Source organism: Miniopterus schreibersii (assembly GCF_964146895.1).
Source record: "Miniopterus schreibersii genome assembly, chromosome: 13".
In the NCBI taxonomy this organism is placed as follows: Eukaryota; Metazoa; Chordata; class Mammalia; order Chiroptera; family Miniopteridae; genus Miniopterus; species Miniopterus schreibersii.
The window spans coordinates 4,826,231-4,851,800 of record NC_138113.1 but is presented as its reverse complement, the minus strand read 5'-3'; the positions used below and the strand labels follow the sequence as shown (position 1 = coordinate 4,851,800).

Below are 25,570 nucleotides of genomic sequence, written 5' to 3'. Positions count from 1 at the left end.
GATGTGGCTGTTCTCAAGTGGCTGCTGTCTAGAGCTTCTCTATCCCTGCCTCTGTGTCTCTGCTTTTTTGTTTCGCACTTTCTGTTGGTCTGTGCTCTCTCTCTTTCTCTTTCTTTGACTCTCCTCACCCCCTGCATACACACTTGCTTTAGTCTGGTATAAACAGATATTTAATTTGATTTAATGCGTGTTTATTTTTCAATTATATTTTCAGTGTTCTGAGGACAAGTATGTGACAAGCGCCTACCAGTGGATGGTTCCCTTCCTTCATCGCTGTGAGAAGCAGTCTCCTGGTGTGGCCAAGGAGCTGTTAAGAGAGTATCTGGTGACTTTAGCTAAAGGGGACTTGAAACTTCCCTTGAAGATATTTCAGCATTCCAAACCAGATGTAAGTAGGAACTTGGACATTTCAAACACCCCTGCACTCTTTCTTTTACAGAATTAGGTTTTATTATCAATTTTTTATAAGAGGCTTTACAAGTAATTCCCCTTTAAACAGAAAAGGAGGTGGTCATCATTTAATCCTTTAAAAATGTTTCAACAGTTCGATCCAAAATTGCATTGGAAGTTCATTAAATTATGTTTATTTTAACTGATTTACTCCAAAGTTTGTTGACTATTATATTTTGGAAACTGGCAATACCAAAAAGACTAACAGTTGGTAGGTTGAATTCTTACTATCAGCAGGCACATTGCAAGTGTTAACTCATTTAATCCTTATAACAATCCTATGATTGTTAAAATAAAAGATATTTTTATTATATTATATTATGGGAAAAGAAAATTGTGATATAGAGAGGTTGTGCGATTGCCCGGGTCCCATAGTGAGGAGTGGACTCTGTGTTCTTAACATGTGCTTTACTGTAATACCAATATTAGGAGAAGAGACTCCTGCCCTGAGGTCCTTCACAAAGGTTTTTAATGAAAACCTTTAGGATTTCATAAGATCTTGTAATTATTTTTAACTCTATTTGCTTAAGATTACTATACTGATAGCTCTGTATTTCCATCGGGCTCAAGCAGTTGTTTAGAGTTTTGGTTTCTGGAAGGCTCATCTGTCAGAAGTGTACCTGTTCATTGGCTCTTTAAAATTTCCCATCTTCTCACATGCAGCTACTGCTTAGTATTCCGATTTTAAGTCTGGAAAGCGTCAGGAGCCGGGGTGGGTTGCTGATGCCCGCAGAATGCTCTGAGGAGCAGGATGGATTGAGTATGAATGTTTTATGAGGAAGAAAGAAGAACTTTAAATTCTTGTCAGTAATCTTGTTTGTGATACTTCTCCTTACAGAGTCTTATAAATCCTGTGTGTATAGTCAGTTTTTTGTTGTTTTGCTTGGCAATTTAGCATGTGCCTTCTGAATAAAACATACAGCCGCCTGAGATATGTAAACATCAAAAAGAGAGCAGTGGTGTTGTGAGCCTTCTCTTCCCCATCCAGCTTCTCCGTTCCCTAGTGTCATCTTTCTACCATACACTGGATCATGTCACCGTCTGTGGAAAGCCTCCAGTCGCTACTGTTGCTACAGGGTAAACATTGGGCGCTCTCGAGTGGCCTGGAAGGCTCTTCGTGGTCTGCTCTAGTCTGCCTCCTCAGCCTCCCTTCCCTCCATGGGTGCGCTAGGTCACAGGCTCTGAACTTCTCACCTCTTCACCTGTCATGCCTCTTTGTGTTCTTGTGGGCTCTTCCCTTTGTTTGGGAGAGTCAGTCCCCTTTCCTGCATTTAAAAAACACCTACCTCTCCTTCAAGACCTTGCTCTCTGAGATCCTCTCTCCTGTGACCCTTCTGTGACTTCCCTGAGACATGACAGGTCTTGTTCCTGCCTCTGTAATAACCCATCTCACACTGTGGTGTAGTGATTTGTTCGCATGCTCCTCTCCCCCTCCCTTTGCTTCCTGTGTGCATCCTCAGTGTCTTACATATTTATTACTAACATGTGCCTTGTAGAGAGCGAACGGTTGGTAAATGTCGGCAGGCAAATGAATGAATGAGTGAATGATTGAAATTGGGTTTTATTTTGATGCTTTAGTGACTTGATGACGTTTGATGCTTTACTGGGATTGCATTTAGAACATTGCTTTTATTTTACTTGATTGTTTATAAACAGAATGTTTCTGGGATCTTCCATGAATCATGCAGAGTAGTTTTTGTAATGTAACAGGAGCAATGATTTCTGTGTTTGACAGCTTAGGCTAAGTTATGCTGAATTAACAAATGACCTCTAAAGCTTAGTAGCTTACAACAGCAAATACTCATTTCTCATTAAGCAGTCCCTTAAATGCAGTGTCGTGTAGGCTGTGGCTGGGCTCCTGTTGGGTCCCATGTCTTACTCATTCCCGGGCTCAGGCTGAAGGAGCAGTCCTTTCTCTAACTTGCGGCACAAGGAAAAGAGCAAATAGAACCACAAAGTGGCTCTTCCAGTTTCAGTTCAGAGTGGTTTGGGTTACTTCCTCTCACATGTCACAGGCCAGAGGAGGTGCATGGCTGAGCCGGGAGGGATAATCCTCTCTCAGGAAGGTGGGCGGGTGTAATCAGGAACAGGAACCCGAATACAGATTTGTCATTTTTACATTCTCCTGTCCCTCACACTTTTCTTTTCTGTAACGTCCTAAAGCACTCATGTCTGGTTTAAGCCTTTGCTCCTTGCTCGATCTGCCTTTGGAAAGTGAACTGGGTGGAGATGATTTAGGAATAAAATATTCTTCCTTCTCATGTTGCTCTCTGTCTTCTGTGCTAGTGCACTTCGAATGCATCGGTGCATCAGACCATGTGAATTTTTAAAAATTTTAGTTTCTTAGGCCCATCCCAGGTATATAATAGGTTAAAATTTGGGGAGTGTGGGGGTTCTGAGATAATGGGTTTGGAAATTTATCCAGTGATTCTGATGGAATGCCAGGATTAGGAACAACCGCTTTACACAGGAATTCACTGCATATCATAGTTTCTTAGGGCCAAGTTTTCAGTTATTTTCTGGTTACATAGGTCAGTGGGCAATTTTAGTTTTAAAATTACTTCCTCTAACTTAATGCTTATTCTAGAATATTTAGAAAACTCAGAAAAACACAAAGATGGAAATAAAAATTTGGGGGGCAATATTATTGACTAGATAATCTGAAATTAGGAAACGTTAGCAATTTCAATTAATTTTTAATAATGCTTTTATTACGCCTGCTTGTCTCTATTTCACTAGGTTGTCACTTTGCAACCTTGGACAACTTTTTGTCAAATGTTGATGTCACATTAATGATTTTTTTTTTCTTAACACCTTGAAGAAAGGTACATAAATCCTCTAACTCAACTACTTTATTTATTTTTTTAAAATATGTCTTTATTGATTTCAGAGAGAGGAAAGAAGAGGAGGAGAGAGAGATAGAAATATCAATGATGAGAGAGTCATTGATGGGCTGCCTCCTGCACACCCCCGTTGGGGATCGTGCCCGCAACCCGGGCATGTGCCCTGACCGGGAATTGAACCCCGATCGCCTGGATCCTAGGTCGACGCTCAACCGCTGAGCCACGCCCAGCCGGGCTCAGCTACTTTAAAAAGTCTTTATTTCTCTGGTAACCTTGAATGTTTCTTCTCTCCACCCATTGATGTGATTTTCCTACTGAGAAAATGCCTTCCTGTGGCAGTTTCCCTCTATCACATTCCCATCTGTTTTGTGTTTCTCCCAGAATGTTGAAAACTAGTAGGTCTTATTATGGAAACGATCTTAAACTTATTTTGTTGTCAAAAGGTCTCTAAAAAAGTAGTTTGAAACTTCCATTTTGGTTTCAATGGTGGTAATAATACAAGCTTTCTGCATGTGTCATTTTGTCCACACAACAGTGCTGTCTGTTAGGAAGTTGTTAATATCCGTGCTTTATAGATGAGAAAAACAAAGATCAAATCTGTTATTTTCATGTCCCAGAAAATACTCTAAGATTGGAATCTGTGGTTTGCAGTAGGAAATGGTGTATCCTATATAGAAATTGACCCAAAGTAGCCATCTTTCTGCGTCAGAAATATGGAATCTGTTCTGGGATTTGAATATCCCTGCATTACAGTGCAACTTCTTTTGAGTGGAATTTCAGTACTGTTTAGTTAAATGACTAATATATATGCATCTTGAAAAATGATAGGTTTGAACATCCCTGAATATTAGTTAAGGAATTTTATATATTTTTGAAATTGAAACACATAAAATTTGGCTTTAGGGTTAAAAATGCTTTTAATGAGTTGCCTTTTTAATTCACTGTCTCTTGTATCTTGAATGGGTTGTAAATTGAAGAATCTGCTTTTAGCAGATGCAAAGCTTATGGGTACAAATGATCTTTTCTGGCCGATTCTATAATTAAAATGTGATTTCATTTAGAATTATTAAAGATTCTCAAAGTCTGTAAGCTAAAGAAATATCAAGATGTGTTTCTGTAGCTGATTAATTGGACTGTTTAATATTCTATGGGCAGTGGTCCTGGGCTGTGGGAAACGTGACTAAATCTATGAATATTTAGTGTTTTGTTTTCTCCAGCTGCAGCAGAAAATTATTCCTGACTGGGACCAACTGATGGCAGTCGCCCTGGACTGCATCTATAGCTGTGAGCGGAGTGACCAGCTCTTCCTTTGCTATGACATTCTCGAATGTCTGCCGCAGAGGGGATATGGGTAAGCAGCCACGCTTTGCCAGTCCTATTGTGTCTCTGTGTTCTCCCAGTTAAAACGAAGATGTGACTTCCCTGAATGTTCATCGCAGAGGATTTGGGGAATATAAAGAAGAAAAGGAAATAATCTGCAAATCTGTCGCCTACAGATAAAGTTTTGTTTTTTCAGCAGTATACAGGGAGTGTTCCCTCCGTGGTTGGGACAGAGTTGTATGGGATGGCAGAGGACTTTTATAGCGGTTGCTAAACTTTCTCCCCATTCTCTGCCTTCACTGGCTTGTGCTGTGTGCCATACTGAACCTACCTTTTCATTCGTCTGTCACTTTTTTCATGACGATGGTTCCCTTAGTCCGTTACCCACTTACTTCCTCAGAAGGGTTTGCTTTTATTGATGGCTCTGCTTCCCCAGTGGTTCCTTCACATTGAAGTGGGTGCAGAGGGAATGATGGCATGAAGGAGTCCCAAGAGTACCTAGGGCCTCATAGGCAGCGTGGACAGGCCTAGGAGAAAGCCATCATGGGGGCCACACTTTATTGGTTAGAAGACAAAAATAAATGACAGTTTCCCCCTGGCCTTCTTAAAAAAGAGACTACAATTGATTTATAATTCTTTGCCTTTAGTTGCCCATATCTTGCTAACCTATAACAGAGAATATTGTTTTGTTCCATTATGTTTTATCTTAATTTCTTGAGACATGAAAGATGCTGAATGAGTTCAGGAGGTAAGACCGAAATTCTACCTAGACAGTGAAAAATTGTGATATATTAAGTGCAAGGGAAGCATTATTTCTCTTTTTCACTTAAGTGAGTTTTGAATTTCATTTAAAAACTACTACTGGAATTTAATTTAATTTGTCTTAATCCTTTAGCCCTAAGACAGAGGTAACCACTGCTCTTCATGACATGGTAGATCAACTGGAACAAATTCTCAGGTGAGAACAGTGAGTCTGTGGCTCTGCTGATTAAGGAGTCTGTTTAAGAAATACCCCTTTAAATATGTCAGGATTCATTTCCACTTAGACCCTATGTATGTTTGACTCTTTTGCAAATGGCTTTTCTTGATAACAAATGTACTACTAGTTTATTTTACAAACTGCTAAAGTAATAAGATCATGGGCTTTGACAGCTGGTAGACCTGTGTTAAAATCTGGGTGTTACCACTTACCAGCTGTGTGATCCTTGAGCCTAGGGTTTTCGTATCTGTAATATCTAACTCATGAGGTTATGGAATTAAGGTTAGATTAAGCATTTAAAGTACTTCGCACCCAGTAGGTGCAAAAAATATATTAGTTCCTTCAGTAATGCAGTTATCAGTAAACAGTGTTCATTATACTCCTAACTTTTCTTTTTGGGCACATTTGATTGAATATCTGGATTAGAGTAAATTACACTAGAGTCTTTAAGTAAATGCAGTAATATTCTCTTACTGTCCAAATGAAAAATCAGATTGTCTCTTTCAGAGACTGAAATTTCCCAATTTGCCATTTAGGAAGTCTAATGTTGTTTATTATTACTTATATGTGTACGTAATTATGCTTGTGTGTAATATTTAAATATTTGTATTAAAAATAAAATTTTAGGAATGATAAACTTAGTTCTTTCAATGTATAATTATAGAAATTATAGACAATACCATTGTTTTACTATAGTAATTTGGAATCTACTAATTAGAAATTTTTTTCATTCAAATTAAAGGACTTTAGTGTAAAATATTTTGAGTTATATTTAAGGAAACATTATGTTTCTGTGTACCATAGTATGTAAGTTTAATGAAGAATTAACTGTTCAATTTCCTCAGGACCTCTATTTATTATTACCTTGCCTGATTTTTGTTACTCTGTGTTCTGAAAGTTATGCAGTTTTTTTTCTTGAGTGTTTAATAAATCAAGCTTTTCTTATTATAGGTTGGCTTGTGTCTCTCCTTTTCTCAACCTCACTGAAAAATTGAGCATAGTTGGAATAAAGTTCACTGGGTTAAGTCAGTACAGATTCATTCCTTACAAATCTGCATGGTTACCCTTTCTCCAATGAAACTGAGATGAGCTCCCTCCAAGATCTACATGAAATAAACAGTTTATTTCACCCTTTGTTGCTGGTTGTAACTGTGGGTGTTCCTCATAGTCACAATGTGCGCTCAGTGCCTCAAGGAAACAATTACATCCTGTAGGTTCTGGATGATACCCAGGCCTTCCACTGTTGAACTTAATTTACTGACCTTTTAAAATAAGAACTTTTTAGTTCTGTTCAATGGCAGGTGACATGACCCATGAAACCTGTCTTTATGAAGAGAGATCGAATGCTATCCAGCCTCTCTATCAGCCCAGTAGTGATTAATTCATAAATGTGAGAGCTGGTGAGACAGCCCAGGTGTGTGTCGGGCTAATGGTTATGGGATGGGTTATCTCAAGAAGATTCATAGGAGACCAGGAAAGTTTGTGGCATATTTCGTATTTTTATAGAATGGGTTCTTGAGAGAAGTTGAGCCTTATGATGTTTCTGTGGCTTTCCAACTATGAAATTCTTTGCTTATTGCTTTTTTAGCAGCCTTGCCTATAACAAAATACTCAATAGGATTTTTAAGAGTTAAAGTTGGGTATTGAAATGATAGATTTGGCTTATTTTACTCACTTTGTGCGTTTAGAGGACAGGAAAATTGTAGTGAAAGATTTGGAAAGAAGGATATGTTCTGCTTCTTAAAAAAAAATTTAATGTGTTACATCTTCCAAGTATATCATAGTAAAAAGTCAGTAGGGGAAATAAGATTTGATATATAATTATTAGCTTTTTTTGCCGAGAATTAATGTAATATATAAAATTGGGCCGTTCTATGTGCTGCTTTTTAAAAAAATAGTAAATACCTAACTGCTGCTTATATATTTAAGATGCTTAGACTTTGCTTGTTTGGTAGCAAGACTTGAAGAAGGTCTTTCACTTACAGTGTGTCAGAGCTGTTGGAGAAACATGGACTCGAGAAGCCAGTTTCATTTGTTAAAAACACTCAGTCAAGCTCGGAAGAGGCGCGCAAGCTGATGGTGAGGCTGACCAGGCACACCGGTCGGAAGTGAGTCATAAAATTAACTGATGCTTGTATACTTGTATACGGTTAAAAATAAGTACTGCTCTGTCTTTTTTTTTTTTTTTTTTTACACTTCATTGAACTATAAATGACCCACAATAAATTGTGCATATTTAAAGAGAATTTGCTAAGTTTTGATATCTGTTGATCCCCGTGAAAGCATCATTGCATTCAAGATAATAAGCAAATGCATAGCCCTTAAAGGTTTTCCCTCCCCACGGCTTCTCTCCATCCCCCATCCCCTCTTCAGGCTGCCACTGGCCAACTTCTTTGTCCCTATATGTTACTTTGCATTTCCTAAAATTTTGTGTAAAAGGAATCATATAGTACACGTTTTTGGGGGGTTCATAGCTCCTCCCATTAGCATGGTATATCTTTTAATTAATTTGTGATTTTGTATTAGAGGTGTGTTCCTGTAGGCAGCATATAAGTTGGGCCTTCCTGTGAAGATCTGATTTGGAGAGAGCCTGGCTGCTAGGTGCTGCTTAATTATGCTGGGCTTGTAAGGGAATTAATGCCCATTATACCTGCCCTCAGCAATGCTAGCCCTGAGAGGGTAGGTGAATAAACCTTTACTTCCCACGTGACTCCTGCAGTAAGAGCCTCACTTGACAGTGGAAAATTGCTTATGTAATGCAGCCAGTATTGGCTTGCTCAAGGCTCTCCTTGCTAAGAAGTCCTTGTTTTGTATCTGCCTCTCTTCTTATCTCTCTCAACAGTGTACTGTAGTTATTGACTTGTCTGCCATAGCTTCCCTTCTAGATCATAAGCTTCTCCAGGGTAAGTGTCATAGTCGCTATACGTCTAATACAGGACCTTACATAGCCATGGCCCTCTCTCAATAATTATTGAGTAATTTAGAAGGTTTTGGCAACTTATACCTTAAGATTTCTTTACAACTATAAACGAATAGTATTTTGATCATGCCGACTCTAGAACCTACTCTTCAGTCAGAAAGCTTTGTTGTTGCTGCTAGATTGTCTGCCATCTCTCCATTGAGTCCCTCACATACCTCTGAAGTCCTGAAGTTGATTTCTAATCCTGGTGGTCTGCTTCCTGCAAATGTGTAAGAGAATGGCTTCTTGTACAGAGTAGTCTGTGCTATGGAATAGCTTTGCCTTCCTCACCTATAGACTACTTTTCGAATCTATCACAGATCAAGTATCACCATCTTGAGTGTAATGCTATTTCTCCCTGGAAAATGCACCTGTATTACAAAGCTGTAACTAATACATAATATTTGTGTTCAGAGATCTCTGTTAATTTGCAAACCTCCTTTAGAGTGCCTTCAGGTTCTTCTCTTGCTGTTTATTTACCAACTGTTTCCTGAAAAGGCCATTGTAAACAATGTCCTATAATCTGTTTTAATTAGAACCTGCACTCACGGCTGGCCATGTGTGAGAAAACAACAGTAGCATCTGGCCTGGCGTTGATGGCTCCAGAACAGCTGGGCTATGAGAACTTGAGTTCAGCCAGCCAGTGCCTGAGTCTGGTTTCAGGTGGATACTCACTTCATCTAACGAAGTTAAGCAGAAGCCCTGCGGAGGGTTGAGGGTGATGAAGATGGGATTTGAGACCAATTCTCCTGTCTCCAAGTGCTGCTTCTGCTAGATCACAGCTGCTTTATCTTCCCATGCTTTATTTTTCCCCAGATACTCACAGCTTGTTTACCTGGGCCAGTGCTGTGTAGCACTCTCCTGGTTTTGTGTCTACGTGGCCGATGACGGAGCCTGCCTTGGCAGCATCTCTAGCACAGATGCAGAGCTGCCCGAATTGTCCCTCTCTCTTTAATCCAGCTTTATTCATGCAGATTCATATAAGTGTGTTTATGTTGATTATTTGGGAACTTGTGTGGCATATAGAATGGGGGTACCAGCTTCCCCCCCCCCCCACTTTTGGCCAGTTGGGGCGATTTCATGATCTGTTGTTATTTTTTCCCCTCCTTTCCCCCAGGCAGCCTCCCGTCAGCGAGGCCCACTGGAGGATGCTGCTCCAAGACATGCTAACTATGCAACAGAATGTTTACACGTGTCTTGAGTCGGATGCTTGCTACGAGGTAACTGCATGTGGAGCTTATTTCCTTTGTTGTTACAGATCGTTTATTGGAACAAAGGTGACGAGCATAAACTTCTCTATTAGTAGTTTAAACTTCCCAGAGCATAAACTACTCTGTTGACTAGTTGGTAATCGAGTAGTGTTTTATAGTTCGAGTGCTCTCCTACCTCGCTTCCCATCTTCTCTGTCTCTTCATTGCAACACCATTTAGTTAGTGGGTTAATGATCCTCAGCTGGGAAACCCTGAATCCTATGTGCCCCTCTCACTTCCTCAGATTTGGTAACTGAAACTTATTTAATGTGCCTGAGAAAAGTCTGTCCAATCATCCTGCCTTCTCTCTCTCAAACTGCACTCGATGCCTCTCTCTCTCTCCCCCCTCCCCCTCCCCCTCCTCCTCCCCTCTCCCTCTCCCTCCCCCTCCTCCTCCCCTCTTCCTCTCCCTCCCCTTCCTCCTCCCCTCTCCCTCTCCCTCCTCCTCCCCTCTCCCTCCCCCTCCTCCTCCCCTCTCCCTCTCCCTCCCCCTCCTCCTCCCTTCTTCCTCTCCCTCTCCGTCCCCTCCCCCCTCTCTCTCCCTTCCCTTCCCTCCCTCCCACTCTCTCTGAATAGCAACGGAAAAAATATACTCAGGTAAGGATTAAAAAAAAAAACTAATAATTTTATTCTTACCAGTTATTTCAGTCTAAAGAGGTACTTTCCCCTGAAGCTGGGAAACGTGAGAACCGGACAGTCTTACTAATGATAAGGATGCTCCTGTTTCTTCATGAAATCTCCTTGTCACCCCTTCTTCCCGTGCTGCCTTCACCCGGCAGGGGCGTGCCGGGGAAGAGGCGCTCAGGGAGGCCTTGTACTGATTACATACTGACATTATCAGTTAGGTTTCAAAGGCTCTCTTTGTGTGAGACTTTTCTGGAATAAGTAACCTTTGTTTTTATGATTAGTTGTGGTTTAAATTTCTTTACACATACATATTCTATAATAAATTCTATAATTAATAATTGCAGTATTCTTTTAATTTTTTATTATTACATTTATTGGGGTCACATTGGTTAATAAGATCATATAGGTTTTAAAAGTACATTTCTATGATACATGATCTGTATATTGCATTGTGTGCCCACCCCCCAAGTCAAGTCATCTTCTGTCACCATATATTTGACCCCCTTTAAACTTAATTATAGAAAAAACTTATGTTAGTTGATGCTATTAGTTCCCTAGTAGAATGCAGTGATATTTGCATGAGCACCTTCCGTCAGTGGTTCTTGCTTTATTTAAATAGCTTTAAATTTGCAGATTGGAAAAAAAGAAAATTCAGTGTTATATGGCACATTGTAATTTTAATGGCTAGGTGTAAGTATAACATTTGTAACTTGTCTACTTTAGTTTGTAAGGCTGAATTCAGATGCTTTAAGCAGTAATGAGTTATATGTATTATATTCAAAGGTTTTATTTTAAAAACTTGAAGTGGTTGTTAAGAGTTTAAAGAGTGGCCCTGTTGGGTGTAGGACAATGTGTCTAATAGATCTTGTTTTAATAAGAATGAACTTTAGATATATTACTTAAATATTCTTTGTAACACAATTAAAATATATTTAATATTGGTTTGTTCAGTTAAATTTTTTATCCTAGAAGAGGGTTTTTTTTAATTGAGGTGAAATTTACACAACATGAAATTGACCATGTAGTATGTTGGCAGCTGTGCAGCCCCTACCTCCAGGGTGGGCGTATTCTTGATTTATTTCACTCGGAGAGCAGAGCCTGCGTTGGGCTGGGAGTCTAATCCTTCTTTTTAAGCACTAATTCCAGTTTCTTGTTTTCCCAGATATTTGCAGAAAGCCTCCTGTGTTCCAGTCGCCTCGAGAATATCCGCCTGGCTGGACAGATGATGCAGTGCCTCGCTGGTCCCACAAACCCACCGGCGAGCGCAGCCCAGAAGGGGAAAACCCCGTACAGGGTCAGCTACGAGAAAAGCACCGGCTTGGTGTTAGCTGCCAGCAGAGAGTACTTCAATTCTTCTGCCAGCCTTTCCGACAGCTGCATGGACCTGGCCAGGTAGCGTGGCCTGCGTTCCTCCACGAGAGGGCAGGGGACACACAGTACACAGGCAACGTTGTTGGTTTTCTTCTTTCCTTACAAATTATGTGACCGCAAGTATATGCTGACTATGCCATATGGGGTACAGTTATTACTTGAATACAGAAAAAAGTAATTATTAAATATTCATCAACTTCCTCGTGACCCCTTTATCCCAGAATACTTCTCCATCGTCAGTTCTGCTGATTACTTGTAGGTTGTACCTCTTCTGTGGGAAGAGAGTCATGTGATAGTCTGTAAATTCAAGTTCTGGAAATTTCTAGCAGTTAGGTGATGTCTGTGTCCTTGATGTGGCTTCACTCTGGTGAGGGACAATGGGCCTGATTAGATGATAAAGCTCAGAATCCCCTTCCAGGTGGCAATTTCTGGAATATGAATTTAGTTTCCCTCTTGGCCTATTGTACCAGAAATGTGTTCACCTTTTTACTATTGATTCTTAGGACTTTCTTTTGCATAAGGACATTTGCCCTTTGCCTGTCTTAAGTATTTTAACTGTGTTGCCAAGTTTTTGTTACATATGATTTATCTTTTAAATTGCCATTAGCATTTGATTGTTATTTTTTCTCCCTGGTTTCGGTCTTTTGTGTCATCCTTTGGATACCTTTCATTCCCAAGACTTTAAAATGGTTTTTCACTTTGTCTCTCACTACTTCAATGGCTTTATTTTTCCATTGAGATTTTAGGCCCATTTGGAGTGTATATTGATGTGAAAGCTATCAAATTTATTTCCCCCCAAGTGACAAGTTGTTTCAACTCTAGCAAAACTTCAAGGTAACTTGGTTTTTCAGTGATGTCTTACCACAGAGAGAACCATGTTTTCTCAAACCATGTTTTTGAACTTGACAAAGTTATTCAAATAGTTGGTAAATTTTTTTCTTCTCTCCCAAGGGGTTGCATTTCCGATGATGAAACTATCGAATAGAATAGCCTTTGAGACGGGGAGCTATTTGACGTACATCTTCTTGGCAGGTGTTCTTAGAGATCATTTAAAAAACTACCTGTCCTGTATTTCCCCTTCATCTGTCCCGTTTCCTGCCAGAGGGCACAACTTCATTTTAAGAAGATGTCATAAGACTACAATGTAGCACCAAACCAATTGAGACCTGTGAGCCCAGATAGATTTAAATGTTCACAGTTGTATTAAATGTAGAAAATAGCCCATATATTTTTATTGATTAAATTATTATTTATTAACTAATGTTTCTTATTAAGGAAACAATACATCACAAGATAAAATAGTTAGACAATACAGAAAGGATACATAGTGTCAATAAGTCTCCTCATTCTAGTTTCGCTGACTGTATCCCTCAGCTGTTTTTTAAATGTTTCCTATGTATCCTTCCAAAATATTAAATGTTATCTTCGTTCTTAAATCACAAATAAGGCTTTCTACTTCTACATATCTTTCTGTATCTTGTGTTTTTTTCATTTATGATCTATACTGAAGAGTTTCTGTGTGAGTACCTATAGGTTTGTCTTACTCTCTTTTAATGGGTGTATGATATTCCATTGCTTGACTTTTATAGAATTCATTTAAGCAGCTCCTGATTCTGTGTAAAAACACTGTGGCAGTGCACATTCATAATTATGTCTGGGCATGCGTGAGCCTTGCTTATTAAATTTCTCGAACTGGAATTCCTGGGTTCAGAGCAGATTGCAGTTAACATTTTGGTAGGTAATATAGAAGTTATATACCTTTACACTTGAACCAGCAGTGTATGTGAGTCCTACCCAGTCATATAGGTAGGTGCATACGGGGCCCCAGAGGTCTTCGTCTGATCATTTATGATGTCAGCATCCATTAGCTCTTCCTGGCCTGGTCTCTGACTGCCTTTCTAGTCTCCTGTTCCAATGTCGCTCTACATGCACCATTCAGGAAGTAACTTTATTCCTTAATTAAAATATTTATTTAGTACACTAGGTGTCGGTCTCTGGATTTTTAGGAATCTCTTTAAAATACTTCAAAGGCATCACACATTCTTAGATTAGCAAATCAGTTTCTCATATTTGTATTGCAGCTCTGCATTATGAACTGCTTCTTCCTTTTTGATCAGAAAATGTCTTGTGTAGTTCCTTAGGTTATTCCTTTTTTAGGTCGGGGGGAGACAGAATTGTCACTGAATCAAGACGTTTCTGTTTTTGCTAGGAGACTAGCTAGAAATTACCTGCATTCCCTCTATGCTGTTACCTTTCTAATATCTTGCTTCCTTCCACAATACCGTTACTGTCAGTGTACCTGCACAAATCACTTACCTCTCTGAGCTCCAATTTTGGCTTCCTTAAAAAGCAACTGGTGCTATTTGCCTACCTCACAGGCTTGTCTTGAGGATTAAGAAAGGTAACAGAAAGCGTCCACAGAATACTTGGAAAGTGGTAGGTTTTTGATAAATATGTGTTGGGTCTTGTGTTCAATATAGAAAGGCAACTTAGCCAAACTTGTTACTGCTTTAAAAAACGTATCTTACTTCTCTTAGGTGCTGCTTACAGCTGATAATAGATAGGCCACCTGCCATTCAAGAGGAGCTTGATCTTATCCAGGCCGTGGGGTGTCTGGAAGAATTTGGGGTAAAGATCCTGCCTTTGCAAGGTGAGTTACCTGCTTAGCATTGCACTTTTAACTTACTTTCCATTAATTTCCTACTGTGCCTTTTTGGTTTTTTAAATTGAAGAGCACCTTTGGTTATTTAATCCATTAGCAATGGATCCCGCCCATCTTTCAAATGAAATTTAAGCGGAAACCCAGAAGAAAAAAGAAAACATTTTATGACGATTTTATTTTTTCAAATTCATAGTTATGACATTGAAGGAAATAACATTAGTACCAGTAGTGAGGCTATTGGATAAAAACAAACAGATTGGGGGTTATGGAGGAGAATTGCAGATTTACATCTGTTTTGGTATACAGTTTATTTCTGTATTTTATTTCAGTTGCTTAGACTTAGAAGTAGCTATAAATGATAATAGTTTATTTCTTTTTATTCTTACTGCAGAATATTCTTTAGTAAGGTCGGTACTGTTATTTTTAAAGAGGGAATGACAGGAAGTTCCTGTTTAGAGTTTAATTATTGGTGATATCTTAACATTGCTCAAGATCTTTTCCCTAAATGTAACTATCAGGTAAGTACCAGCTGAAACAAGTTAACTTGTCCTTGTCTGCTTTGTGCTGTGAGTACAGTGTGCCTCTCCCTGTGTCCTGACCCTCACCTGACAGGTGGGAGGGAGAGTTTCTGTTGCTTCAGACCCTGGACCGCAGTCCCCTAAAGGAAGTGGGTAGCTTGGTTCTCAGCAGCATGCTTGGCTGGCTTCAGCGTAATTAATCCCTTATCTTTGTTCTGAACTGTGGAGATACTTGGATTTGGGGGCTGGGTGGTGTAGCTGAACTCCTCCTGTCTCTCTGGCTCTGATTTTCTACGGTGCTCTATTAGCAATGTTTTCACTGGCGGTTTACACAGCAGCTGACAGGTTGGAGCATCTGCAGCCAGACCTACAGCCCTGCTGTGGCTTCTGAGAAATTTCCTGGCTTAGGGGTATCCTAAGGAAGACGTTTGCTTTCCCGTCTTGACAGCCTTCCAGCTTGATGTATTGATTTGGAGTTTCTGTTAGAATGACTGTCAGAAAATCTTCCGGCTGTGGAGATGGAATGTTTCTTTCGTAGACTGCTCGTGGTTATGCCACAGCTACACCTTAAGGTCAAGCTGCTTTTGTACTCGTTAGGGACACTGTACACACACAGGAACTCGATGCTGCAAGATTTAGGGCCCAGGTGTTTACTGTGCTTTGCTTCGAAGCCTTCTTGGCATCCCCTTCCGGAGTCCCTGCTCCTCCTCAGGTGAAGGCCAGTGGCACCAGCTGAATTATAATTATCGTGTTAATAGAAAACAGGAATGGAAATATTACATTAAAATGATTCCTGATGGAGGATTCTCCTATGAATTGCTCGTGTGTGTACATGTGTGTGCTTTTCCCTGTAGCTTGTGTGTTTATATGAATCATTCTTGCTACTCAAATGGGCAGATTTAGGATATTTCGTGGCCCCCAGGTTCTTTCTGTAACGGGGTAAAGTCAGCTTTCCAGACGGCAGCACGTGGTGAGCCTAGCCTGAGCCAGTTTCCCCACTTACTGCTGGGTAGATGGACAGACGTCTCAGCCTTTCTTTGTGCTTATGCTCCACTAGTGTCCGCTGCCGCCCTTGTCTTGTAGTGAAGCCGCTTTCTCTGTGGTGGCGGAGCGGGTGGCCTCCTGCCTGCTCGCCCCGCCGTGTCCTCCTCGTCTTCCCTCCGCTCCCCTCTCCTTCCACCCAGTGAGCATCGGTTGTGGCACGTTATTCCAGGAACCGGAACAATGACGGGACGAGGCACAGGTCCTCACTTGGGGGACCGACACTGATGCCAACAGAGCACCACATAGGAGCTTAAGTGACGATTCACCACTTTGAGCTCCGTGACCTGTGGCAACTTAATGTCTTTGAGCTTCACCTTCCTCAGGTGGTGATAATAAAATATTCCCTCGACAGTCCTGACAGTTCTATGGTGAAACATTGAAAAGCCTTACAGTAGAGGATCCCATGCTTGATGAGCGTTTCTACGAATGCCGGTGGTAATAAAAGTAACTCGTATTTATGGAGTGATTTGAACGTTCTAATGTACACCTTACATGTACTTATTCTCACATGTACCCTGGGAAGCAGGGCTGATCTTGTGCCTTGATTCCATCACCTGGAAATTGGAAACAATAATAGTCACTTCAGCCAGCTGTCAGGAAAATGAAACGTGTTTTCCTAGCTTCCAAAGGCTGGCTCATTTGCTGTTTCAGTTGTTTGGTGTCAGAAAAGATTCATGTTGTACACTATCCAGAAGCAATAGTAATTTTAACTTTTAAAAAATTGTGTCTTCGTATTGATCTGGAGGCTGGCACAGTTTTCTCTCTGTTTGGCCCCCTTACATTAGGGCGGTTGTGATACCCATTTGTGATGCCCCTGCTTGCAAGTCTTTATTTAGCATGTCCTTCTTTGCAGTGCGCCTGTGCTCTGATCGAGTTGGCCTCATCAAGGAGTGTATTTGCCAGTCCCCCACGTGCTACAAGCAGTCCGCAAAGCTTCTGGGCCTGGCTGAACTACTGAGGGTAGCCGGTAAGTTTTGAGTGCTGACCGCAGGGTAAGGTTTCTGTGTTACTCTTTTCGTTATCCTAGGTGAGCGCTCAGAATAAAATTTACAGGTGTCTGGATGGCTTTTTTGGGCAAAGATTTGTCTTTCCTAGAAAGATTGGCATATTACAAAAATGTCACATGGACCTCTCCATAGGACTTCTTGAGTGTCTGTCCTTTAACATGACAACTAGTTTCTCCTAGAGTAGCTGATCTGCCAGAGAGCAAGGAGGAACCTGTAATGCCGTTCATGACCTAGTGTCTGGAGTCACACACCATCTTTTCCACCTCATTCCGTTTCTTAGAAGTAAATCGCTCACCAGCCTCCACTGAAGAGGAGCGCCATTAAGCTCCATCTTGAGAAGAGAGTATGAAAGAATGTATGGACGTAATTTAAATTACATTTCATGCACGCAAAGCCTTGTCGTGTCATCCTCGGGCTTCTCTTCAGACAGCGTCTCATCACCCTCTTCATTAGGTCTCTAGCCCCACCATGCTCCTGGCTTTTCTCTCTGAGTCTTACTCTGTTCTGTTTGTAACATTTTTCTAGACACCATTCTTTTCAGGCCTACTTTTGGTTATGCTTTTCCTATTAACCACCTGCTCAGATGGAACTTTCTAGAATTGAAAGCAATTAAACATTTCTACTTGGGACTTCAAGATGACTGTTTGACCCATCCTCACATAAAAGTTTACATTAAAGCAGCAGTAATTCTCATTTTGTGCTTTTTACTTACCTAAGTTGCTTCAGCAAATGAGAAGGGAAGGAACATGTAGGGGACACCTGTACACCATGTATGTTATATGAAGAAAGTGTGGAACCACCACAGAAGGGAGGGATGTCGAAGCTGACTTCTAAGAACGTTCTTGGGAAAGTAATTTTAGATCTTTGGGTTAACATAAGCTGGATTTGCTGTATTTTCTTAGTGTCTAGATCTTTATTATGATAAATAAAAAATAAGTGCTGTCAATGAAACTATAAAATTACATCAATTTTTTGCTTTGTGTTTAAAATTTTCCCTCATATTTGCCATTTTAAATTATAATTAGAAACAGAACATTCAAAGGGCAAAGTACAAAAATGAAATTTTTTTAGCAAAGAAGTTTAAAGTCCTTGTTGGGAGGACAGCATCCCCTCCACCTCCTGAGGTTGGTCCGGCTGCTGTTAGTCATTGATTGCCTAGGAGACAGAGCCCTAACTTGATGATTAATAAGTGGTTTGGAAGGTGAAAGTTACTGTGAGCTTTTGTCCTATAATCTTTGACAACTAGTCCAGTCTTTTTATTTTTGAATTAACTAGAAAGATGGTCGTCGTGAGCTCTTTTACGAGTAGATGCACTCAGATCATTAAGTCGTGTGTATGTGTTTCCAGGTGAAGATGCTGAAGAAAGGCGAGGGCAGGTTCTGACCCTTCTGGTTGAGCAGGCGCTTCGTTTCCATGACTACAAAGCAGCCAGTGGGCACTGCCGGGAGCTGATGGCCGCAGGTGAAGCAGGCGACCTCTTAGCACTTGCTCATGTCCCCTTTCTGTGATGCAGTGGGAGAGGTTCTGAAATCAGCGGGCCTGATTGGTCAGCCGGCCCCATTGTATTCATAGGACTGGACCAGAAAGCATCCTGTGGGCACCGATGCGTATGTACACCATGTGATGTATATTTAAACGCTTCAATGGACACGAGTTGTATGGTGTCTGAGATTTTGGTTACTTTTCTTTTCCCATTAAAACAGTCTCATAAGTTTAAGAACAATTTAATGTAAAATAAAAATGTCTTTTATGTATTTAAAACAAAACCTAAATTTTTGAAGTATCTACATTTTGGGACTATATAGTCAATATTTCTATTTTTTCATTTTTTAAAGAAAATGACAGTGCTTTATAAACGAATATTGAGAAATCAGGAAGTAGTTTGTAACCCTGAAGTTTTGTACATTGAAATTCTAACTCAGGTCTCTGGAGGATGAGCGGATTTTATTGTAGAATGGTTTCCCTGTTAGAAAACATAGCACATTCCCCAGGGGCGTAGGAAGTGATCTCATCTCATCATGGGCTCTGTACTGAATGATCTACTTTTTGTAGCTATGCCTGGATGTATGGAAGCCCAAGCACATCTTTTTAGCCCCATCTATACACTTACAGCAAGTGGTTAAAATGCATTGCTTCAGTTCAGGATAATTCACGGAGCCCTGCACCTATGGCTGGTGCACTTATTTTATGTAAACTGTTAAAGAAAATGTTGTTAATAATGGTAAGGGAGACTTTATTCAGAACTTTCACAATAGACATTAAGACTTGCAATAGGGGAGAGAGATCGAGCCAAACTCTGAATGCAGAAAAGACAACTGGGGGGTTATAGCTGAGGAGCAGAGTGAAGGGTTAGTGGATGAAAAACTGCTGTGATGAGATATCAGGGGGAGTGGCATTTTTGTTAAACCTGCCATTACAGGATTCTTGCTGAAGGCAGGCCAGGGTGGTCAGAGGTTCAGGGTGATCACTTATCAAGGGTGGGAGATGCCCTCTAAACTGACTTATCAGGATTCTTGCTAACACCAGGCTTTGTGGGCTTAGCAGGGGCTGGGCCGAGGTGCAGGCCTAGTGGGAAGAGGGCTCAGAGGAGCCTGAATACTGTTTTGTCAAGGAGAGTCTTTGTCGCTACAGCTGTGAAAATGTCTAAACCTCGGGGAAAAACTCACTGGTTTATAACCTCAGCATTAGGAAAATGTTTTCATAAAAGAGCCATGTGCTGTAATATTAGCCAAGTGATTTTGAAACATTTAAGTATAGCTATTGTGGTTTTCTGGAAAAACGTTGTATTTCTCTAAAATTGTTTATTTAGAGAGCTTTGTGATAATTCATTCCTGTTAATGGTGGTACCTGGATTAAATTTTACTTTATATATTTAGAGAAATTATTCTAGACTGAGGATTTTGTACTTAGGGGAAAAACCGTACTTTCAAACCAGAATGCCTCGGAATAACAATAAAAGTTTTTATGTGTTTTAAGAATTTGTAGTGTAAAACTGTGGGGAAGATCTTTGCTAGCAGCCAGGGTGGTGGTGGTATCCTGTCTCTCTCCTTGGATCTCTGTCTCTTCTGTAAAGCGAATGAGTCTGTGTAGCCGTCTAGAATAATCTCTTTTTTCCTAGCACTTTGCAGTTTATAAAGTACTTTAAACACAAGCATTACTTAATCCTTTCAACAGCCCAACCAGGAAGATGTCATTATTGTCTCTTTGTGGTAAAGGAAGCGTGACACTTGGAGCTTCCTGAAGCTCAAGTGTGTAGCAGCCTTGGGCCAAACCTTACGTTTTCTGAATTCAGACATCCAGCTGTTCACTCAACGTCAGGTAGATTATTTGTAATCATTGTCAGGTGATCTGAAATTCATCAGAGTTTGTCAGAAATGTGTCTGGAGTGGCTCTGACCGTTCTGGATGATAGACCAACGTGCTATCTCTGTTCTACCATAGGCCCTTGTGTGTGTGTTTCTGGTTCTATAAAATTGTGTATTGCTGACGACTGTGACTTGGCTTTGGTAACCCACGGCCTGAGCAGAAAGCCGTTGACATCCTCACATTAGATTGGAGTGTGTTCTTCTTTGCAAAGTCAACGTGTTTTTTCTTGTCGATTTCGCAGGTTATTCTAAAAGTTGGGATGTCTGTAGCCAGTTAGGACAGTCGGAAGGTTTCCGGGACTTGGCCACTCGTCAGGAGCTCATGGCATTTGCTCTGACGCACTGTCCCCCCGGCAGCATTGAGCCTCTCCTGGCGGCTAGCAGCTCTCTGCAGACAGAGGTAAGTGCTCCCAGCCAGTGTGTCCCAACTGTGCGAGGGGTGTGCTGTCAGGTGTGTGGATCTTAGGTTAGTGGTCATTTAAAAAAATAAGAAATGTAACTTATGGAGGAAAAATAGCTTGTTACTCATGTGAAAAGGAACTTGAAGATACCAGGACATAAAACAGTGCTGTTTGCTTTATTATAGTTCGGAAAAAAGGGTATAGAGCAAAAGTGAGGGAAACAAAGTAACGTTAGGAAATCAGTTATTGAACACATGGGAGAATTAGTGTTGTCAAGAATAAGACATACAAGCGATGGGCATGTGAAATACACTCACAGGCCTATGAATCCTAACCTGTGGTGGCCCGTCCTTAGAGGCCCTATGAAGTGGCAGGGGAGTAGGCTTGGGTGGGGGGTGCTGGCCCTCCTGACACCCACAGTGGAGCTGTGTAAGGGGGAGCCAGTGTGAAATAGAGGAAGGGATCCTGGAGTCCACTCCCCTTTGTCCTACTCATTCATCACATCGAACATCAGGCTGCTCACGGCTGGTCCCACCGCTGAGACGGTTGTGTCCTTGTGACACTGGTCGTAAAGTCCCACGTTCTGTCTCCAAACACTCATTAGGAAACAGTCATGGTTTCCCCCAAAGAGTCCTTAACTTTGCAGCCCACACTGTGGAGAGAGGCAAAGTGAAGAATGCAGTGTCTTTATAATGTATGGTGCTCTCTTTTCAGATTCTTTACCAAAGAGTGAATTTCCAGATCCACCGGGAAGGCGAGGAGAGTACAGGGCCGCCCGAGGTGAGTCAGTGCCAGGGGAGGGTCCGTGAAAGAGGCTGGGCCCCAGTAGAATGAATGGGAGTCACCTAACCTGGTGTGTGAGGCGGGGTGTGTGCGTGCCTTTGTGTGTGTTTCTTTCTCTTTATGTCTGTAGAGACTGTCTTTTAAACTTCTTTGTGTGTGTTTGAAATATAGGGTGGGGCAAACGTAGGTTTACAGTTGCAAGTCCTCCCAACAGTTTATTCTTGTATTATTATTTATTAATTATTGTATTATTTTCCATACCAACAACTATAAACCTACATTTGCCCCACCCTGTATAACATTTGTATAGAAAAAATACATAAAATGAAAATGTGCAGGTCAGTAATTTGTCACAGAGAAAACGTCCGTGAAAGCACCATGCGGTTGAAGGAATGGTGTGCTTAGCCTTCCACTGCCCCCACTCCTCTCCCCACCTGGTTTCTAAGCTCTGCGTCCCCCCGGAGATCAGCACTGCCCCAACTCACTCTGACCCCAGATCTTTGTGGATTTTTGTTCTTGTTTTAAATAATTTTAATACCTCCCTCCCTCCCAGTAATAGTTCAGTTTTGCCTGTTTTTGCACTATATAAAACAGTTACGTTCCATTTTGTGTTTGTGAGATTTATCCAAGACCCCCTTTCAGTGAGATCTTTATTCCACGTTTTGCATCTTTGGAGCCTCTGACCCTTTCCTGCTTGTCCTGTGCATCCCCCAGGTTGTCAGCTCAGCCTCATCTTCATGCCTTTCTGACGTGTGCTGTGTTCCAGTCATGCTGAGCCCACCCTGTTCTCTGAGCAGGCTCTTCACACCCTTGGTGGTGGAGTTTTCCCTCTGCCTGCACTGCCCTCTTGTCCTGTGCTCTGGTCACCACATCTGAAGCAGCATCATCTTTGTAGAGTTTTTCTTGAGCCCTCTAACGGCTCCCCCTCTCTGTGCCCACACCTTCTCCCACCGTTGTCGGCACGTGGTGTGTGTGCTATTGTTTGCTAACCAGAAGGATGTCATTTCTCTTTGTGTGTTGTCCATGGAGAGCTTATCTTGTAGGGAATGCCTGGGAAGTGTTTGATAAAGCTCAGTGGGAAACTCCCACTGCATAAAATTAGTCTGTGGTAAAAATGAATTAGAAAGTAGGTTTCAGCCTAAAAGCAAAGGAATTTCCTATTTAACTAGTCTATATATGGTGTGGTGCCCAGGATCCTGTTATGTTTTGGCCATTGTAAGGGGTGTACCATTTCTCTGTTTAGGATAGAATTGAATCGCTAAGAGTGTCTGCTGAGTTCAGCTCCATAGCACGATCCTAATCCCTACCCTTCTTTGTAAAATCCATCAAAAGCCTTTGAGATTTTGGGTTTCCTATTTTCTGATTCTACAATGAATTAGAAAGCGTTGGCCTGACCCCTAGGTGGCTTCTTTGGAGTAGGACACACTGGGTTACCACAAGTAGGCACGTGTTGCTCCATTAGTCTCTTTACAAGCAAAGGAGACCTGCAGTCCTTTACATGTTCTGCTTAGGAAGGAAAAGGAATTCTTTCAAAATATCTCCCCTCACCTCTTTTTTAGCTCCTTAAAAGCTTTCCTTTCTCCCCTGTCCTCTTTCAGCAGTTGTAATACATCTAGATCTCATGAAGTGCTAATCCAAATTCAACCAACACATTACGGCTTTGATTCATGAGGCACATTTCAGAATATTATAGCCACTATTATTAGATTAAAATACAGAGCCCAGCTCTAAGATGCCGCGGTTACACATTAACAGATATAATAACCACATTAAATTACAACTCTTAAATGGGAACTGCCTATGTGTGATCTGCTTAATGCTCAGGACTTTCATTACTGAGTTGTGGAAATAATGATTTTTATTTATATATCCCAGCAAATAAAGATGTAATTGCTATGCCGTAAGTAGCATTTGCATTAGTACAAGTGTAGCCTACAAGGGTGAAGACATTGACTGTCGTCCCTGCGAACAAGATGTTTGCTTATAAATAGAACAAAATGCACTAGGGAAAACGACCAAAATTACAGTTTTCCAGTTTCTTACTAATGTTGGTTATTATGGTTTTTAGATGTAACAATATTCCACCACTTGGACTATATTAGCATTTTGTTTAGCTGGTATTTGTTGTATCAATTACCAATGGTGTTTTCCCCAGATAAACCTAATTAGAACTGGAAATGGATTATATACAAGGTTCCCATTAAAAAATCATTTTCACTGTGGGAAAACTTGTTCTGAACATGTTAAGTGGCTACAGATTCATACAACTGGACAAATTAATGTTTAGAACTGGGGCATGGGCTATAAGCAAAGAGCTATTTTGAATTTATAAAAGCTTCAATTAGAAATACTGTTTACGTAAAAGTGAGCAAATGGCAGTTGTATTTCAATGTCATGGGCAGTCTTCCTGTTCCATTCCCCAGTGGATGGCTTTTCGGTGGTTTTCACTTTTGAGCTATCATGAGGAATGCTGCTGGGAGCACTGCCGTACAAGTCTTTGGGAACGTTCCGGGTTCTGGTCTCGGTCCCTGGGAGCGAAGTGCTGCATCCTGTGGTACGCGTTTGGAGAAACTGCCAGCTGTTCTCCAGAGTGGCTGCAGCGTTTCCCTCTTCCCAGTACGGCTCCAGGGTCTCCACGTCCTTCCTCGCCGACACCTGCTGTTGAGGGGCTGGTTGAGTAGTCCTGCTTAGGGAGGTGTGTGGTGTCACATTGTCATTTCGGATGCATTTTCTAAACGATAACGACAGCGGGCATCTTTTCGTGTGCTCATTGGCACTCCTCTACCTTCTGTGGTGAAGTGGCCATAGATATTTTGCCCATTGGTAACTGGGTTATTTGTGTGCTCTTATTATCTCTTCTCCCCGGCCCCTTTCTGCCCCGCCAACCCCCATTCACTGTGCTCCGCAGACTGCAGTCATCTTGGCCTCCTTGCCCTTCTGTAAGCATCCCCGATACCTTCTGCCTCTGTGTTCTACCTGGAATGTTCTCCCAAATATCTGGATGACCTGTTCTCTCACTTCCTCCAGGTCTCTTCTCATGCATCTCCCCACTGAGCGCTTCCAGGTTTCCATGTGCACAGTTATGGTCCCCAGCCATGTGTCACTTCACTTTTCTCCTGACTCTGTCATCTCTCTGATATACTTCTCTGACACACTTTCTGTTTATTTTCTGCGCATCTTTTCTTGGAATGTAACCTGTCTGTGGCAGGATCCATGCTTTTTTCACTGCTCGGTTTTCAGCATCTAGAACAGTGTTTGTCATTGTATGTTTGATGTCACAGATACCTGTTGAAGAATCAGTGAGTAAAATAAATGAAGGTAAGATGTGGATGTGATGGGTGGGGATAAATTCTGTTATTACGTGGGGAGGAGTATTTGAATGGGGTCCAATTTGAGAAGTTCTCAGTTCATTGGTGAAATAATCACATTATTTGCTTTTGTTTCCTTTTGTACTATGTGTTCCTTAAGAGAAGGGAACATATCTTAATCGTCATGGTAACCCTGTTGCCTAGCACTGGGTCTAAACTTTGTACGCATGTCAGGAATATGAGTTCCGTAACCTTGTTTTGTCGGTATGTTAGCACGTTAGCACGTTAGCTGCGATGTCCCAGAAACCTGCACTTTAAAAGATGGCTCAGCTAAGAGTTCTTGAAGAAGACCAGGTATTTATATCTCAGAGATACAGGGAAAGAAATGCACGCTTCTCCTAGAAGGACTTTGGTTTCATAAAGCCAATTGTTCATAAACCTTTTGAGGTGAATAGGGGAGGTTTGGGAAAGTAAAAGAAATTGGGCCTAGGAATTCTAGGCCATCCAAGAAGGTTTTGGTTCCTAAAGCACCTAAATAGTGTGACTGTTTTGGTGTGTATGTATTTGTGACTTTGCGTGTTCATATGTGAGCACATGCGTGTGCAGTTTTCTGGGGAAAGGACTGACAGGCTTCATTAGAATGTGTAGGGTCTGTGACTCCTGGAGGGGGACCATCTGAAATGG

General features: G+C 41.2%; 1 protein-coding gene across 1 annotated transcript in view; it reads left to right on the top strand.

The window, feature by feature from the left end:
- NBAS (NBAS subunit of NRZ tethering complex) overlaps positions 1-25,570 on the top strand; it is a 159,866-nt gene that overhangs the window by 76,414 nt on the left and 57,882 nt on the right. Inside the window, exons 25-35 of the mRNA XM_081157251.1 lie at positions 215-388; positions 4,511-4,644; positions 5,509-5,571; positions 7,578-7,700; positions 9,669-9,771; positions 11,591-11,820; positions 14,337-14,449; positions 16,877-16,990; positions 18,378-18,491; positions 20,637-20,794; positions 21,510-21,575. Of these exons, the coding sequence (XP_081013377.1) occupies positions 215-388; positions 4,511-4,644; positions 5,509-5,571; positions 7,578-7,700; positions 9,669-9,771; positions 11,591-11,820; positions 14,337-14,449; positions 16,877-16,990; positions 18,378-18,491; positions 20,637-20,794; positions 21,510-21,575 (1,392 nt within the window). The remainder of the gene's footprint in view (positions 1-214; positions 389-4,510; positions 4,645-5,508; positions 5,572-7,577; positions 7,701-9,668; positions 9,772-11,590; positions 11,821-14,336; positions 14,450-16,876; positions 16,991-18,377; positions 18,492-20,636; positions 20,795-21,509; positions 21,576-25,570) is intronic.